The 18,999-nt window shown below is 43.2% G+C and overlaps 1 protein-coding gene across 1 annotated transcript in view; it reads left to right on the forward strand.

Annotated features, from left to right (window-relative positions):
- PES1 (pescadillo ribosomal biogenesis factor 1) overlaps window positions 1-18,999 on the forward strand; it is a 67,915-nt gene that overhangs the window by 45,025 nt on the left and 3,891 nt on the right. Inside the window, 9 exon segments of the mRNA XM_033956890.1 lie at window positions 207-323; window positions 3,029-3,106; window positions 3,239-3,328; window positions 4,721-4,851; window positions 7,379-7,504; window positions 8,818-9,002; window positions 14,650-14,783; window positions 14,932-15,048; window positions 15,050-15,098. Coding sequence (XP_033812781.1) covers window positions 207-323; window positions 3,029-3,106; window positions 3,239-3,328; window positions 4,721-4,851; window positions 7,379-7,504; window positions 8,818-9,002; window positions 14,650-14,783; window positions 14,932-15,048; window positions 15,050-15,098 — 1,027 coding nt within the window.

Here is an 18,999-nt window from a genome sequence, read left to right on the forward strand (position 1 = left end):
CCATGAGTTTTGTCACTGCCCCTGCCCCATTCTTGCAAGCTCTGTCCTCATCTGCACAAGCCTCAAACACATATAATTTTTAAAGTGTTTGAGGCTTGTGCAGATGAGGACAGGAAAAGAGTTTCTGTGTGGGACAGGGAAAAATTTGTCCCCGTGTCATTCTCCAATTGTTATCCCCTCACATTCTGTTGGACCCTTTTTTTCAGCATCCAACAGATGTGGATTATAGAGTAATGGCAACCTTCACAGAGTTTTACACCACATTACTGGGCTTTATCAGCTTTCGGCTCTATCAGACGCTCAACCTTCAGTATCCTCCAAAGGTAAGTTGAACTACACAGCTTCGGTACGCATTATTCAGGGGGGGAATTCTGTGCATAATATTTTAAACTTTTGCATGCATACTTGTAATTTTTTATGCAAAATACTTCCTTGAAGTCTAGTCACCTCCCCCCCCCTCTCCCCAGGGGATATGTAGGCTTTTTCAAGACCATCACGAGACCCCTGCTCCTTTTGGACTATGTTATTGTGTGGGGAGCAGGGGTTTTGTGGCATTCTCGGCAAATAATAGGGTGTCCTTCAAGAAGCCTACGGATGAAAGTATCCCCTGGTTGACAGACAAAAGTAAAAGATAAGTGGCGTGTTTGATTAAATAAAAATAGTTTTAAATGAAATGAGGAAAGACTGGTGGGTAAAGTTTAGGGCAGTGGAAGTTCTTGAGCTCTGAGTGGTGCCATTGAGGTCCTATGAAGAATTTAATATTTTTGATAATGTTATACATCCCCAGGTTGAATGTGAAAATTAATAAATGAGGGTCATTTTATAAATAATGCACACTTTTTTTTAATTTACATGTTTATTTTTTTTTTCAAGTATTTCTTTACAATTCTTCAATAGAGTCTCCCTGCTTTGCAATGACCAAGTCCCAACGTCCGGGAGGCTTCATTATTCCATCCAAGACACCGTTTTTGTTCAGTTGCCGAATGGCTTGGGTACTGAGGGAATAAAGCTCTTCCAGAGATGCAAAACGATGTCCACTCAAGGTCGAAGTCTGGTGGACTCATGTCTGGACTGTAGGGAGCATGTATTCGCGTAGTTTCTCAATGACGAGTGGAGAGCTCCATCTTCCCCATGACTAAAAAAATTTTGATGAGCTCAATCAAAAGTCAAACAAATGATGATTTTTGCTTAGGATCATGAAGGCATCATCATCACAGATAAAGTTCCATGTGGAAGAAGTGTCTCAGCAGTGTATTATCATGATTTTTTGCAAAAAATGCATAAAACCCGACCTCAGTTGCTCTTGGCTGGGCCACTCATTCTTCACGACAATGCTCGCCCGTACATAGGGAATGTTGTCATTGAAAAACTACGTGAATACGGCTGGAAGGTGTTACCTCATGCTCCTTACAGTCCAGACATGAGACCACCAGACTTTGACCTTTTTCCAAAGTTGAAACAACCTTTGCGTGGACATCGTTTTGCATCTCTGGAAGAGCTTTCTTCCGCCAGTACCCAAGCCATTCGACAACTGAACTAAAACGGTGTCTTGGATGGAGTAATGACGCTTCCCAGACGTTGGGACTTGGTCGTTGCAAAGCAGGGAGACTATATTTGGGTCTTGTGGGAAGTTTTAAATTACGTCAACCAACAGAAGAAAATCCAATATTTTCAGAGTCGGTCGACAAAGCAAAGCAAAAAGAAACAGTAGGAGAGACTTTTGCATTCTGTTGATCTGGTGAATTGCTCGGTTTGTGGATTACTGTTTTTTTCAATCCGATGCCTTTGAGAGGATTCATAATGGGTTTATGTTGATCTCTCAACATCCACATTGGTTCCTTTGACCTAATAGCAAACATTAGGACCCCTGAGGAAGACATGTTCCTCGAAACATGGACCATGTTGGGTCCTTTTGATTTTATGCATATGTGGGTTGTTCCTATATTTTTAATATACAGTACTCCCCCCGATATTCATGGGGGTTCCATTCTAGGAACCCCCACGAATGTTGAAAAACCGCAAATACGGTTTTTAGCGGGGGAGACGGGAGAAGGCAGCCAGAGAGGGCAGCCGGAGCGCCGAAGAGTGAAGGAAATCAGTCGTGGTATACTCTGACCGCCTCTTCCTGCACTAAAGTCTGGCCTCACCAATCAGGAGCTGCGTGTCAAAGCAGCTCCTGATTGGTGAGGCCCGACTTTAGTGCAGGAAGAGGCGATCGGAGCATAATGCAAGTGATTTCCTTCTCTCGCCGGCACTCCAGCTGCCCTCTCCTGCACGGTCATTCTCGGTTGGAAAATACCGTGAATGATCAGGACCGCAAATCGCCGACCGCAAAAGACCGGGGGAGCACTGTATACTAAATAAAAGCCAGCATCAAGAACATCCCTTCTACAGTTTCTTTTGCTTAAGTTTTAAATTACCCCAGCATGTCTCGTACTGCTCTATCCTTTTCCTTTTTTCTCTCCTCTCCTCTGAATGTAGCAGGAGTTGCACTTTGGAGGAAAGGCGGGAGAGGGGAGATATGATAGAGACGTTTAAATACCTAAGTGGTGTAAATGTGCATGAGCTCTTTCATTTGAAAGGAAGCTCTGGAATGACGTTAAGAGGTGATAGGCTTAGGAGTAATCGAAGGAAATACTTTTTTACAGAAAAGGTGGTAGATGCTTGGAACAGTCTCCCGGAAGAGGTGGTGGAGACAGAGACTGTGTCTGAATTCAAGAAAGCCTGGGATAGGCACGTGGGATCTCTCGGAGAGAGAAAGAGATAATGGTTACTGTGGATGAGCAGCTCTATGACCTCATAATGCAGGTGTAAAGAACCTTAGCCTATAGGAAGAGGAGATGCAAATGTTAAGAGCCTTAGCCAATAGGGAGAGGAAGAGATAAAAGCCAAATGGCCCATCCGCTGTAACCATTATCTGCCATCATGTTTCTAGGTGTTTTAAGGAAAAGGGGGTCCTCTAGAAATGCTCCAGAATGGACAGCTTTTGATCATCAGGCTCCATTATATATTTGCTTCTTTCTCTCAGCTGGAAGATAAAACAGACTCCAAACAGCAGTCGAAAGAGGAGGCCAGATACGCCATGGATTCCGAGACCTACATGGAAGTAAATGTGTATTAATGTCTCTCTCTGAAACCTTGATAAATTCTGTGCATATCTTGAGCTGGCAGGAGAGGCTGCTCTTGTCCTGGCTAGTAAGAGACCCTAATTCAAACAGTCTGATTTTCATCCCTATAGAAACTCTCGGCCATGAGTGCCAGTCTGACTCGCGTGGTTGCCCCAGTTGAGGAGGATGATGCAGAAATGGACGTGTTTCCTATGGACGGGGTGAGGAAAGAAGAGGGAGATGGGAGATCTTTGATTACTGTAGGTCAGGGGTTTCCAAGCCAGTCAGATTTTCCGGATACCCCAATGAATATTCAGGAGATACATTTGCATGCAGTATCTCAGGTTTTTGGGATATCCTCAAGGAATATGACTGTGGTGATTTCGGAAAGTATCAACTATAATCATTGTACTCGAGCAACATGAGACTGTGGTAACAATTTGCAATACAGCAAGAGAACGTGTGATTTTTTTATTTTTATTTTTTTAATTCTTTATTCATTTTCAAATCAAAACAACAAGTGCACAAAAATACATCATACAAGTAATTCCAATATAGCACTATAATATCTAACACATAAAATCTAATAGTGTAATAACCCTACCCACCCATCCACCCTTCTTCACATTTTCAACTAAAATAGAATATACACATGTTATATACCATATTATCACAAAAAACTGCACCCTCCAAACAATACAGGACAAGAAAATCACCTTTCTTTGCAAAAAGGGGAGAAAAGACCTCATTGTCTAATAGGGGCTCTTTAGGCTTCCCATATAGACAGGCTAGTTTTAAACAAAGTTTAATCCTAGCAAACACATCCTTGGTCAAAAAAACTCCCAGTTAATGTGTGAACTTCTATTCTTATTTTTCTTATAGTTTTATATATTTTTCTATACTTTTCTTATATTTTTCAAATTTTCTTCAAACAGTAATTTTCAAAAATAGAAGTCACTTATCTGAGTATTTGGTATTCAGGTGTAGTCCTGGAGTAAAGAAAGCAGGAAAAACTGCTCCATGGAAAAAAGCTACCAATCAAACATTCTTCCAAAATATCCAACAGGGGCCCCTGTTTCGCAAAAAATGCTTCGTCAGGGATTTAAGCGATCATACACCCGCTTCCAGGATACAGGAGTGGAAGCGGGTGTATGATCGCTCAAATCCCTTAAAAATTGAAGCGTATGCAAAAATAAAGCGCATGAAAATGGTGTGCTGAGTAACGATTAAAATTTTGAAATCGTTGTCTAAGCTGTGCACATATTTCCGCTGATTAAAAGTGATTAAGATACGGAAAGCGTATCAGATGACCTAAATAGAAAAAAAGTGTGTATTGAAGGTTTATATTGCTGTGGAATTTGATGAATGAGCAAATTATTAAAAATCTAAGAGCCGGATATTGAACTTTTTTGTTTAATCAGCATATAAATGTGTGATGTAGAATGTTGAAGATTTTCTAAATCACTTTCTCTACTGCATGTACTGCGTACTCATCCGTGAGGGAAGTAACACTGACTCTGCAGGATAAGTCGAGTGTCAGTCTAATTCACAGGGTAATAGGACTGTGAGGATTCCTGAATTTGTATTTACTCTGTCTTTTATGCTTGATTTAGAGTAGCACAGAGCAAGAGGAGGAAAGGCAGAAGGAGCATCAGGAGCTGGAAAGACACAAGAAGCTCTTTGAAGGCCTAAAGTTCTTCTTAAACCGCGAAGTGCCTCGGGAGCCGCTGGCTTTTGTTATCAGGTGAGAGGAGAATGTGACGCTGTACGCTCTAAGACGCAGCCCTTTGCTGCTGGTTCAGTGGTGGGATCAGTTCCACATCTCTCCTGCTTGCGCTGAAACAGAAAATGAGCAAACTAAAATTCTTTAGCACTCTCCAGACTAGTAGAGGTTAATCTTTACGAATGGGTATATATCCAATCATGACCAGCAGGTGGGGACTGAAAACAAAACTGTGGAATAGTACATAATAGATACCTTTCCCTATTCCTATCAGTCTTTTTTCAGTCTCCAGCAGGTGTTGAGTGATCTGTATCCATCTCCCTTGGTAGGGCTGTTGAAATTTGTTTAGGGGTTTCTAGTCCCTGTTTTTGGCCGGACAGAGCTTGGGTAGGCCCTTTTGGGGGTCCGTCTGACCTCGGGGGTGTCAAACCCGGCGGGTCTCGAGCGGGGTCCCTCCCCCCACTTCTTCCACCTCCCCACATTTTTTTAGAGGAGCCTCAGCAGTAAGCCTTGCCCCCTAAACCAAGGGGGGGAGTGAACCGCCCCGGGTGCATGCCTTAGATAGGTGTACAGCCAGCCGGGACCGGAACCTCCCGTCCTACTGTGCAACAGGACCTGCACCTCAGCACAGCTGTCGGTCTACCCCTCCGGCGAATTTACTCTGGAGCAGGAAGGTCCCGCAATGACTATGTCTGCCGGCTCTGCTCCGGAAGAAGTAAGTTATGTCAGATCTTGCCACAACTCCCTGCGTCAGCCAGTCCACCCCTCTGACGTAGCTTACTTTTTCCGGAGCAAAGCCAGCAGATGTAGTCATCGCGAGACCTTCCTGCACCTTAGCACGGCCGCCAACTCTGCTCCAGCAGAAGTATGTTGGAGGGGGTGTTACAGCAGCCACAGTCATCGTGGGACCTTGCTGCATGAAGGGAGAGAAAGGAGCAGGACTGCTGATATGGAAGAGTGGTGAAGGGAGAGAAAGGGGGCAGGGTGGTATGGAAGTGTGGTGCTAATGGAATTGGTGTGCAGGGAAAGGGGAGAGAGACATAAGGGGGAAGGATACTGGATGGAATTGGATTGGAGGGAAAGAAAGAGGGCAGATGCTGATGGAAGTGGGGGGAAGGAAGAGACATGGGATAGATGCTGATTGAAGAGGGGTGGATAGAGAGAAAAAGGGCAGACATTGGATGTTAGTGGGGAGGATAGAGGGGGAGCCTATGTTGGATGGAAGTGCAGATGGAAGAGATAAGGGAGCAGATGCAGGAAGGAAATGGGGGTAGGAGAGAAAGAAGGGAGCAGACGCTGGATGGAAGTTGACAGAGAGGAGAAGGTACTGGATGGAAGGAGGGGACAGATAAAAGGAGGGCACATGATGGGGGGGAAGGATTGAGTTAGTGAAATACTGGAGGGGGTGAGAGAAAGAGGTGGCAAGCTGTAGGTAGACAGTGAAAAAGGAAATTGATAGGGTAGTAAGAATGTAATCTAGATAGATGCAGAAAATAAATTGAAAAGGAAAAAGGGAAAGGGATTGCAGAGGAGAGAGATGCCAGACCAATGAGGGTGAAGGGAGAGATGGAAGGGGAGGCATACAGTTTCTGGAAGGGGCAGAGAGAGGGCAAACAGTGGATGGAAGGAAGAGAGTAACAAGAAGATGAGGAAAGTAGAAACCAGAGAAGACAAAGGTAGAAAAAATTTTCTATTTATTTTTTTTTTTTTTTTTTTGCTTTAGGGGAGATGCATCGCTGTTTCTGTGGTGTTGCATTGTTTGCAGAGTCCAGCTTCTTGCTGGTTCAATTTAACCTTTGTCTATGTATTTCTATTTTATCCCCCCTTTTACAAAACTATAGAGCGTTTTTTAGCACCAGCCGTGGTGGTAGCAGCTCTGATACTCAGAATTCTATGAGTGTCAGAGCTGTTACCACCGTGGCTAAAATCCACACTACAATTTTGTAAAAGGGGGAGGGGTTAAGTTTGTGATTACATATTCCATACTGGGCGAAGGTATTTTCTGTGTTCTGTATGTTCGAAAGACATGGTTTTTTGTTAGGATTGACTGCAGGATTGATCTGTACTAGTCTGGCTTGTTTAGTTTTACAATGGGTGTATTGATGTTGTACTGCTCACTGGAGTATGTAAGATGCTGCATTTTCCTAGGTACTCATGTGTGATGTGTGGATTGTTACTAAAAATCATGTTTTTCATACAGATTGGGGGGGGGGGGTCAAAAAATGATGGGCCCCGGGTGTCGCATATGCTAGTTACGCCATTGCCTATAAGTATTGGATCTGTTATTTAATTGTTCTAATATATACCTGTTTTCATGTATTTTTGTACAGTGCTGACATTGTGAATAAGTCGTATGATATATCATTTGTACGCCTCATTATTATATTTTTATTACCCAATTGTTCTACTGTGCTGTTTAATTGTGTGTTTCTTGCCGCTCTTGTTTTATAGGATTTTTTGCCCTTTTCCGGGTTTATGGTCGAGGATGGGTTTGAGAGATGAAGTTTTTAACTGTTTATTCTGACTAGCTCTTTTCTGTCTGTACCAGGAGTTTTGGGGGTGAGGTGTCCTGGGACCGTTCAGTGTGTATTGGTGCGACCTATAATGTAGATGATACCACCATTACTCACCAGATTGTGGACAGGCCCGCATTGGACAAACAAGTCATCAACAGGTGCGTGCTGAATGTGTGCACTGCTTGTCAGCATGAGCTCCTGTGGTGTCAAAACTCCCATCTATCCTGCACATTAGCCAAATTCAGACTATCAACTGTTTGCAAAGACAGGCAGCCGATCGTAGCAAGGGAACCCCCTATCAGCTGAGCCAGCAGGACTCCCTGAAACTGCAGAAGGGATGCCCACTCCCTCCTGCCGTTGCCCCTCCAGAACCCCTGCCCATTCCCTCCTGACCCCACCCCCCCCTTCCCGGCCACTTCTAAGCCCATCCTGACCTTAAGGGATGCTTACCCCTCCGGCTGGCAGGCCCACCTCTTCAAAATTGCGGGCCTTCCCCTTCACAGTGTATCCTGGGATGCACCAGATAGGGGCCTAAGGCCCTGATTAGTTCTTATGCCTAAGACTTCCCACAGGAGGGGCCTTAAGCACCTGGGCCAATCAGGGAGTTAGGCCTCCTTTTTGGTGCATCCTGGGATGCAATGGTCATGGCCTTAGGCATCTGAGCCAGTCGAGGCCTTAGGCCTGTCCCCGGTGCATCCTAGGATGTACCGGGAAGGGGATGGCCCACCATTTTGAAGAGGCGGGCCTGCTGGCCAAAGGGAGTAAGCATCACTCCAGCCAGCCTTACTTAAACAAAGGTACAGAGTGGGGGGGGGGGGGAGGTTTGGGGGTGTCAGGGAGAGAGTGGGCATCTCTCCTGCCGATGGTGCTTCAGGGATTGGGGAGAGTTGGCAGCGGGAGGGAGTGGGCATTCATCTTTCTTATTTTGGGGGTCAGCTGGCAGGGGTATTTTTCCCTCTCCCACTCCCTGTGGCTTTGGGGAGTCCTGCCGGCTCAGTTGATTCGGGATTTCCTTTCCGCGATCAGCTGAGCCAGCCACGTATACATTTCAGGTGTGTGTGTGTATTGTGGCTCTAGGGAGATGCATACGGATGCTTAAATTCGTCCAAGGCTGCTTCTGGGTAAAACCATGCCCATCCTTGGGCGAGCTTAGGTGTCCCTACGTGTTTCCCTAGACCCGTGACAAACGCCTACAATGTAGGCGGCCTGCCTCAGCTCTTTAAAAAAAATAAATGTGCATCCCGACTGGTTGCCAGATGGCAGTAGGTCGCTCGTTTATAGAATCGGCCCCAAAATACATTTTAATAGTTGCGAGTGTTGATTTTAATGCTCTGTAAAAATGACTGATTGCTGTATGTTTTTTTAAAATGTAGGCTCTTGTCCTGCGTGCTTTTGTGCACATGTGATATTGTGCTTTTTCTCTTTTCAGTTATTACGGTCTGCAATGCAAGCTTTTGTCTTCCTTCTGCAGGTATTACGTTCAGCCACAGTGGGTTTTTGACTCTGTAAATGCCAAGCTGCTCCTTCCAGTGGCAGATTACTTCCCTGGAGTTACCCTTCCGCCACATCTCTCACCGTTTGTGGTAGAGAAGGAGGGAGACTACATCCCACCTGAGAAGCAGAAGCTGCTGGCCCTGCAGAGGGGCGAGCATACAGGTAACAGCCGAAAACTTGAGATTGGAAAAATCCAAGTATAAATAAGAGCAGAGAGCTGACTGCCTAGACCAGTATTTCTCAAACTGTGTGCCCCGAAGAGATTCTGGATTGGGGTTGAATACCTAGCACATGGAATCCTACAGGGACTAACAGAAGATTATCGAAGGTAGAAACCTAATCTTCCATTCTAGTTCAACAGTTGTGTCATTCTGGACATGAGAATATTCTCCCTATATACACAAGTCATGCAGAAGGAATCCACTCCAGGTTTTCAACTCTTCTTCCAGAGGGCTCTGCTGCCTCCTTCAGTTTTTCCTTCTGTGCGTGAGCTGGAAAGCGTCTTTCTGATTTGCTCTGTATATTTCTTTGTTATTTTTGGATTTTTTTTTTGGTGGCTTTTGCTGCTATTGGTGCACCAGAGCTCCCCAGTGTGGGGGAAAGCTCTGCCTTCATGGAGAAGAAGCACACTTGGGACTGCAGCCAGCAGAACTTGTTTGTCCAGCCTGCAGAAAACTTTGTGGCGTCTTCAAGGGCAGAAATTTGGGCGATCTCGCCCAGGAAGATTTATAGGGCAGCGATTCGGTCCACTTTGCATACGTTCTCCAAGTTTCATGGAGTGGATGTGTCGGCACAGGAGGACAGTCTTTGGGTCCTCCATGTTGCATGGAGGTGCAGAGGTCCTGCCCTTGATGTCTGGGACTTTTTTTATATGTTCCTACTATCCAGAATAACACCTATTGCACTAGAAAAGGAGTTTAGGTTCTTACCATGCTAATATCTTTTCTAGTAGATAGGTGTGTCATTCTGGAACCTGCCCTGTCAGTGTTTCTCCGCTTGCCTACTGTCTCAATCAGGAAGTGTGAGTCAAAACTTAGATTTTGACGTCAGTCAATAATCTATTGCTATAACACATTGGGGAATGTTTGAGCTCCATAAATATTTCTGATTGGTATGGTTAATTTATAACCATAAGGGATCAAATTACATTACATTAGTGATTTCTATACAGCCATTACCTTGCGGTTCAAGGCGGATTACATAAGAATTGTCATGAAATTAGGTAATACATGATGGGTAATTTGAACATTTTAGATTTGATAAGGAATAAGTAGATAGTATAGTAGGTGGAGCTTGGGATCGATCTGTTCGTGTTAAATAGATTTTATGTATTTTTTGAAGAGTAGGGTTTTTGTTTCTTTTTTGAAGGTTTTGTAGTCTGGTCGAGGACAGCAGATTGGTGAGTTGTCTGTCCAGTTTCGCTGCTCTGGTGGCCAGTAGGTTTGTCATACAGTTTTCTTCATTTGACATTTTTGGTTGGCGGGTGTGTGAATAGTGAGTAGGTTCTGTGTCTGGTTGAGGTGGGTTGAGTTAGTCGGTTGTTCAGTAGGTTGGGCTGTCTCCGTTTATAGCTTTGAATAGTAGGCAGTGGAATTTGAAGTGTACTCTGGCTTGTATTGGGAGCCAGTGTGAGTCGTGGTATGCCTTTGTGATGTGGTCGTATTTTTTTCAGCGAATAGATGAGTCTTAGGGCTGTGTTTAATAAGATATTCATTATAATTATATTCACAATTCTAATTTTTCCATACATATTTTTATCATTCCTCCAAAATATATTTCCATATGACCTATATCATACCTCTATACACTCCCCTTGTTCCCTTCCCTTCCCCCCCTTGTTTTATTTCCAATTATAACATTGTAATGAATGAATTAAACAAATAAACAATTCAAGTATTTCCATACATATTACTATCATCCCTTCTATTCCTGTATTAGTATGGTTATTTCTGTGTTTCGATTGTTTAATTAAAATGTTTAACATGTTTGTTATACATTCAGGCCCTGATTCTCAAAAAGTGCGTCCCGATTTTAGGCAGCTGTAGGCGTCTTACAGCTGTCTAATCAGCCAATCGGGATGCACGTTTTAAAAAAAAAAATGCTCCCCAGGCAGGCCTGAAGGCACCTCCGGGAGCCTAGGGAGACCCGCAAGACGCCTAAGCTCGCCTAAGGGCCTTAGGCGAACCTAGGTGGCCCTACGCGTCTCCCTAGTAGAGGAAGAAACCCTTAAAAATGTAGGCCAGCAAAATGCTGGTCTACATTGTAAGTAGACGCAGCTGCTATACTTATCGCGGCAAGGGATCTCTCTGCCGCTATAAGTATAGCGGGCCGCGGCCTGTCCCGATCGGATGCCCCCCCCCCCCCCGACACTACCAACCGCCCCCCCCCGACATTACCGATCTCCCTCCCACCCCGACACTACCGATGCTGGCAGGAGAGTGCCCAATCCCCTCCTGCCCGAAGACAGCGCACCCCGCTCCTGCCCGAAGACGGCGCACCCCTCCTGCCCGAAGACTGCACACCACCCCCCCGGCGCTAACAACCCCCAAACTAACCTGTTCTTCGGGCCAGACGGTTCTTTCCCCGTCTAGCCGGTAAGCCCGCCTCGTCGAAATGAGGCGGGCTCGCCCCTTCCCGGCCCATCCCGCCGAAGGCCTAAGGCCTGATTGGCCCAGGCTCTAGAAGCCTGGACCAATCAGGCCTTAGGCATAGCGGGTCCGCCATCCCCACTTGGCCAATCAGACCTTAGACTTAGTGGGGATGGGCGGACCCGCTATGCCTAAGGCCTGATTGGTCCAGGCTTCTAGAGCCTGGGCCAATCAGGCCTTAGGCTTCGGTGGGATGGGCCGGGAAGGGGCGAGCCCGCCTCATTTCGACGAGGCGGGCTTACCGGCTAGACGGGAAAGAACCGTCTGGCCCGAAGAACAGGTTAGTTTGGGGTTGTTAGCGCCGGGGGGGTGGTGTGCAGTCTTCGGGCAGGAGGGGTGCGCCGTCTTCGGGCAGGAGGGGGGTGCGCTGTCTTCGGGCAGGAGGGATTGGGCACTCTCCTGCCAGCATCGGTAGTGTCGGGATGGGAGGGAGATCGGTAATGTCGGGGGGGGGCGGTTGGTAGTGTCGGGGGGTCGGTCGGTAGTGTCGGGGGGGGGGGCATCCGATCGGACAGGCCGCGGCCCGCTATACTTATAGCGGCAGAGAGATCCCTTGCCGCGATAAGTGTAGCGGGCCGTGTCTAATCTAACCTGATTCTCTAACCCGCGTCTGTAACATGGACGCCGGTTACAGAATCGGGGTTTAGTTTAGGCCGATTCTGAATAGGACGCCTCTCCCGGGCGTCCTATACAGAATCAGGGCCTATCGCCTTCAATATAGGCGGCCTGCCTGGGGAGCATTTTTTTTTTTAAAAACATGCATCCCGATTGGCTGATTAGACAGCTGTAGGACGCCTACAGCTGCCTAAAATCGGGACGCACTTTTAGAGAATCTGGGCCTCAGAGCAGAACAGATTTATAGTTCTGGGAGTCTCCCTGTACCCCTCCTTCTTACGTGTTCCTACATAGAACTATCACCTTCTTTGGTACAAACTCAAGGGGGCAGCAGAGCCCTCTGGAGAAGGTGGTGGAGTTGAAAACCTGGGGAGCAAGTTGAAAACCTGGACTGGATTCCTGCACGGCTCGCGAGCATGGGGAGAATACCCTACTGTTTAGAATGACACATCTGTCTACTAGAAAAGATATTAGCAAGGTAAGAACCTAATCACTTTTTCAGTCGTGCTTCTGTTTCAGCTGAAACAAAAACTCCCCACCACCACCAGAGCACTCCTGAGCTGCTGTTCCATCCCGGCCCACCCCAAAAGGACCCACCTACAACCTACCTTTAATGCTCTGGTGGTTTATTGGCCTCTTCCAGGAAGGAACAATCCCCAGTCAAAATAACTGCCGGAATCTCCCATGGCAGTTTTTGTAAGATTGCTTCTGTTTATTCCAGTCCCTGATCACTGCTATCCATACCAATTCCAATCTCAGAATGGCTGCTAGGACCTCCCTTGGCAGTCTTGGTGGCCATTTTGACTGAGAAGCCAGCAAGGCAGGAACAACTGGATCCTTCTGCCCTGAAGAAAGCCATTAGACCATCAGGACATTTAAAGGTAGGCCTGGGGAGGGCCTTTGTTAGGGAGAGTAGTAAGGGTTTGTATTCGGGACTGGGGATGGGAGGCATCTCTTTGGGCCGCTGATTTGGTTTTGATTGTCTTCTAATTCAGCAGCAGGAGCCTGGAATTAGCATAATTTTCGGGTTATAAGTCGTGTTCTTTTAAATAAGAACTCGTGGTGCGACTTATGTACAGACTTTATATGCCAGTATGATAAATTTTTGCTAATACCAATTCTTTGATTTGTTCTGCTGCATATTATCATTCTAACATAAACTTCAATTAATGTCACACTTTATTGTTTTTCATTATTCTTACTCTCATTTCATTGTTTCACAGAAATTTCATATTGTATTTCAAAAATCTTATCTCGTATTCGACTTTTACTTATCTTCATTCATTCAATTCAGTTTTGTTAATGGCCTCAGCGGCTCCACTCAAGCCTCATATTTCATGTAAAACTTGAGCATACAAACAGCCAGCCTCCTCATCGGCCTTTAGATATTTTTTTAATACTTTTCTAATAATTTAAATAAATATAGTTTGATTTAGGAAAAACTTAGCTTATTCTTATGTGGATATACTGAATTCAGCGGTTCGCATTCTGACACGGAGATAATGGTGTTAGTTCTTAAATGGGGAATACTCCTTGAAACAGCTCAGAATGCGAACCGCTGAATTCACATCAGAGCCCCATTCAGTATATCCACATAAGAATAAGATAAGATTTTCCTAAATCAAACTATATTTATTTAAATTATTAGAAAAGTATTTAAAAAATATCTAAAGGCCGATGAGGATGCTGGCTGTTTGTATGCTCAAGTTTTACATGAAATATGAGGCTTGAGTGGAGCCACTGAGGCCATTAACAAAACTGAATTGAATGAATGAAGATAAGTAAAAGTCGAATATGAGATAAGATTTTTGAAATACAATATGAAATTTCTGTGAAACAATGAAATGAGAGTAAGAATAATAAAAGACAATAGTGTGACATTAATTGAAGTTTATGTATTAATATTGCCCTCACTCATAAATAATAATACTTAAGCCAATTTAGTTAGTATTATCATTCTAAGACATGTAAAAATCTTTCAAAGTTCTCATCCTTGGTGCCACTGCAAAAGAGGTCAGAAATTTCTGGAGGTACTGGTAGTATCTTCATTGTCTTTGTGGGGCCTTGTAGGGCTCTGTGTTGTACGATGCAAATAAATAGCGAGTGGTCCAAAATTAGGTACTAAAGTGACTCAAACTTATCTTTTTCAATGTTTCAATTTGTAAAGCTCGGTCGGTTCACCAACGGTGGCCAGCGTTTCACATAATGCAACACAGAGCCCTACGAGGCCCCACGGGAGGTATTTTTGCCAATGAGCACCTTATGCCACAGCTGTGGCGGTGGAAGGGCTTTGTCTGAGGCTTTTTCCTCCTAGTGGTAGCACATTTGGCTTCTGCTGTAGCTATATTAGTCTTGCACGATGCACGTGAATGTGTTTTTGTATATTGATATTGGATTTTTCACTACTTCTGAGTTATTTATACACATTCTTCTAACAAACCGTATAGAAGAGCTCTTCTGCCTTTGTGTCCCCACCCCCTTCCTGTAAGCCAGCTTGCTAGATATTCTGTAAGTGGATAGTAATACTTTGCCTTTGGATCATGTAGTAGAAGAGAATGAATCTGAAGACTCAGAGGAGGAGGAAGAAGAAGAGGAAGACTCTGAGGAGGAAGAGGATGATTCTGATGTCGAGCAGAATGAGATGCTGAAGAAGAGAGAGGGCCGTCAGATCCCAGAAAAGGTCATCTTAATATTTTAGAATAACAAATGCTCCCCTTTTAGTCTTTTTATCTCACTTTCTTTCTTTTTGCTCTGTTTTCTGTTCTTTCCCCCAAACTCCCATTCTCCCTCCTTCCTCACACCCGGTTTGCTTCCTGCCACATTTGTAGAAGCTGAACGTGAAGGTCACAGCCGGGGTAATGAAGACGGAGAATCGTGCTAAAGCAGCACAAGACGAGAAGGGCGAGGAAAAGCGCCTGGCTATTATGATGATGAAGAAGAGGGAGAAAGTATCTCTACAATAAGATCATGTTTGGCAAGAAGCGGAAAGTGCGGGGAGGTGAGAGAACACTGTTAAACTGACACCCCTATGTGCTGGCCTGACGTAGAATGAGGAGGCCTCACGCATTTCTTGTCACTGCCGTACAGGGCTATGGAGTCGGTCGGTAAAAATGTACCAACCCTGACTCCAGTTTCAAAAATGATCATTTAATACAGGTACAAAATCCTTGGGACCAGGCATATTTCGTTTTGGGGAATTTTTCAGTTTTTGGAATGGTCAGATTAAGACCATAAAATTGCCAGGGAACTTTTTTATTTCAAAATAAGGCAAACATTAAACACTTCAAACACAAACTTGCCTGCACTGGCTGACATGTCCCTACCTCAGATTTTGTTTTTAATCTTTATTAATTTTCAAATAACAACAGTGCAACATCCAGGTATAAGAACAAGTCAAGAAAAGCACATTCGACTTACAGATATTCCAAATCAATCATTTTATCGCACCCACCCACCCACCCATTGATTTATCAATAACACAAATGTTTATACTCTTTCTTTCTTTTTTTTTTTTTTTTATAATTTCTTTATTCATTTTTAAACTTACATCAAGTGTACAGTAAATATCAACCAATATAATACATCACTTGAAAAATTTTCAATATCATACACCAAGAAGATTTAACCCCCACCCCCTCCCAAATTCATATACAACTAATATATACCACATGAAAATAATATCTTTATGTTTATACTCTTTCAATAACCTACACTTATTTAAAATAATACAATAGTACAAACCCACCCCCCTCCCTCTCTCCCACCCTGGATGTGTAAGGAAATGGCACAGAAAATGAAAGACAAAAAAACAACTACAGAGAAGTAATAAAAGATGTCAACGGGCCCCAAATCCGTTTAAATACATTACTATGCCCCAACATTTCAGCATTCATTTTTTCATACCTATAACTGGAGCATAGGTTCGCCCACCAAAAAGTAAAATTGAGATTTTCATGTATGACAGATATATAAATAAAATATAGGAGGGCACATCCTAACAATTTTTGTTTTTGTTTATTCAATTTTATCAATACAAACAAGCAATACACTACTTGTATTTCAGATTAACAGAAAATCTTAAAAAGAAAATTTATAAACCAAATCCACCTAAGTCAGTGTTTTGGTTATTCACTTATGTTTCCAATATATTTAGTCCACAAACTTTGGAGAGAGATTTTTAGAAAATAAATTTAACAATTGAAACAATCTTATCCAACCTAGGAAGCGGCAATTATCTGCGGTGCTACAGCCATTCATGGCAGGTTATACATTCTCAGGTTATACTACTTGCTCTTTGGATTCTATAAATCCTACCAGTTGTTTAGGTTCAAAAAATAAGTAATTCTTGTTCTGATAAGACACAAAACATTTTACAAGAAATTTCAACATAAAATTTGCCCCCAAGGCAAGGACTCTTGGCCTTAATGCCAAGAATTCTTTCCTACGCCTCTGGGATCTTAAAGACGTGTCAGGAAATATTTGAACATTGTAACCTAGAAACTGATTATTAATATGATGAAAATACAAACGCAGTACATATTCTCTATCACTTTCCAAAGCAAGAGTTATTAACAGGGTTTTCCAGAAAAGTTGTTAAGTTCATATTTTCATAGTTTGTCCCTTGAATCTCATTAGGAGTGGAAACTTCCACAGGTCTCTTAATTTGAAAGTAATTAGCTCTAACAATAGGTGGCAAACTTTCATCAGGAATAAGCAAAATTTCCTTAAAATACTTTCTTGCCATCTCCATTGGTGAAATTAAGGGACATTTTGGAAAATTTAGGAGTCTCAAATTATTTTTCCTTAATTGGTTCTCGAAACTTTCCATTTTTCTAGCAATAAATGTTCTTTTCTTTTACTAATTCCAAGTCCAATGTTTTCATTTCACAAATTCTTGACTCCTGTTTTTCTATTTTCTCACTTAAATCTTTAAGGGCCAAACCCTGTTGCTCCACTTTAGAGTGGATAGTCCCTTAGTCAGTGTTTAAAGTGGAAAAAGACAATTTGAGATTAGCGTCCATAACTGAAATGGCCTGCCATAAAGCCTCCATATCTATTGTCTTAGGCTTCTCCAGCACCCCAAAAATGATCTTACTTCCTCCCGAAGCTCCTCTCACCTCTTCTGCGGTGTGGGTTAGCTGTCGGTGTACTGCAGCTTCTTCTTCGGCTCCAGACGAAATTGGAGCTACCAGCCCTCCTTCACTGAGGATCAAAGACTCCTCCCGGGTCAATGTTACCTCAGGAACTCCCAGCACTGCAGTGCTTCCGGGTTGCGGTGGTGGCTGCCTCTGTTCCGGCTCAACATCGCACGAAACTGCCGGCTGAGTTCACCCGACGAATTCGGGCTTGCCCCTGAAGTAGCCCCCGCAGATTCACCCGAGCGCGCCAAGGCTCCTTCGATTGTAGACTGCAACAGACGCGGTGCCGCTGTCGCCGCCGGAGGGGTTGCCGTGAAGGGCTCCTTTTCCTCTTACCCATACTGAGGTAAGGGGAACTGCTAGTTCGGAGAAAAAAAAAAAAAAAAGCAACGCCGGCCAAGTACAAGAGAGGGAGACTTCCCTCTCAGTCGTCCGTTCTCGTCCGCCATCTTGGTTTCTCTCCAACATGCCCTAACAATTTTTTATAGTCTCTTACTTTCCATGTTTAGTAATCCATACGACTGAGGGAAAAGAGTTGCCACTATTCACAAAGCCACTACATAACTTTGTGGAAAGGGCCCAAAGAGTGCGCATTACTGGGGGAAGAGTTGCAAACATTAAGTACTCTCAACACAAACTTGTTCTAACAACTAGGTACTGGAGCAGTACCTTAAATGAAGCTTTAGTCACGCACAGTCTTTCTTTGCCAAAAACATCTTAATATGTATCATCTTCTGTCTGTAATCGGCTATCTGATGATTGATTGATTTATTTGTTCATTTTTCTAGCCCGTCCTCCCCAGAAGCTCAGAACGGGTTACAATAAAATAAAAATAAAAAAATTAGGTACTTGGAAGTTCCCTAACTGTCCCGAAGGTTCACAATCTAACTAAAGTACCTGTGAAAACAATTGTTAAATAGTAAAGATATAATAATTCAAATAATAAAAATAAAATCCATTAAACGTATTCAGATAGGAAAGATAGAGATAAAGACAAGAGATGTACATCCCAACAAGTATTCAGTGAGTAAAATTAAATTAGAATTAAAAAATAAAATATAGAAAATATGATGGTGCAGGAACAGTGGCAGTCTTTTTTTTTTTTTTTTAGAGACTACCTCCAGTGTCATCTGTCTAATTAACAAAGGTTTCTGTTTCGGTAGTCTGTCTGATCACTGATAAATGCACGTTGTTTCATGCCAGCAATTAACTGTGGTCACACATTTTTACCATATCATCTTTATGGAATTTTCATCACTACTTTCCTCAAGCTTTTCTTTATTTAACACCATTCCGGCAATCTCGCCATCACTGAAGAAATGCACAACGGGCGCGTCTTTGTCAATATTCAACACTTCATTAATATCTACTGCCTCTAACTTTTTTTATTATTATTATATTTATTGATTTTTTTTAAACTTTCATAGTACAATACAAATTATAAATCTTACAAACTACTGCCTCTAACTTATTAACATTTTCAGATGATAGACTTCTGGCATAATGAGGTTTGACTTGGAAATCTTCAAAGTCTTCCTCTAAAGGTTTATTTTCATCGAACATTGTTGATGGACAAAGTTTATGCCAAGCAGTTTTATGTTCAAACATTTTTATTGAAGGAACAAAGTAAAAATACATTCATATTATACATAAAGATATTCCTTACAAATAATTTCATAAATTTAAAATTCCAAATCCATATAATTTATAAAATATCATAAATACTATTATTCCTCCAAACATTCTATTGACAAACCA

The sequence above is a fragment of the Geotrypetes seraphini genome, chromosome 8, assembly GCF_902459505.1.
Source record: "Geotrypetes seraphini chromosome 8, aGeoSer1.1, whole genome shotgun sequence".
Lineage (NCBI taxonomy): Eukaryota > Metazoa > Chordata > Amphibia > Gymnophiona > Dermophiidae > Geotrypetes > Geotrypetes seraphini.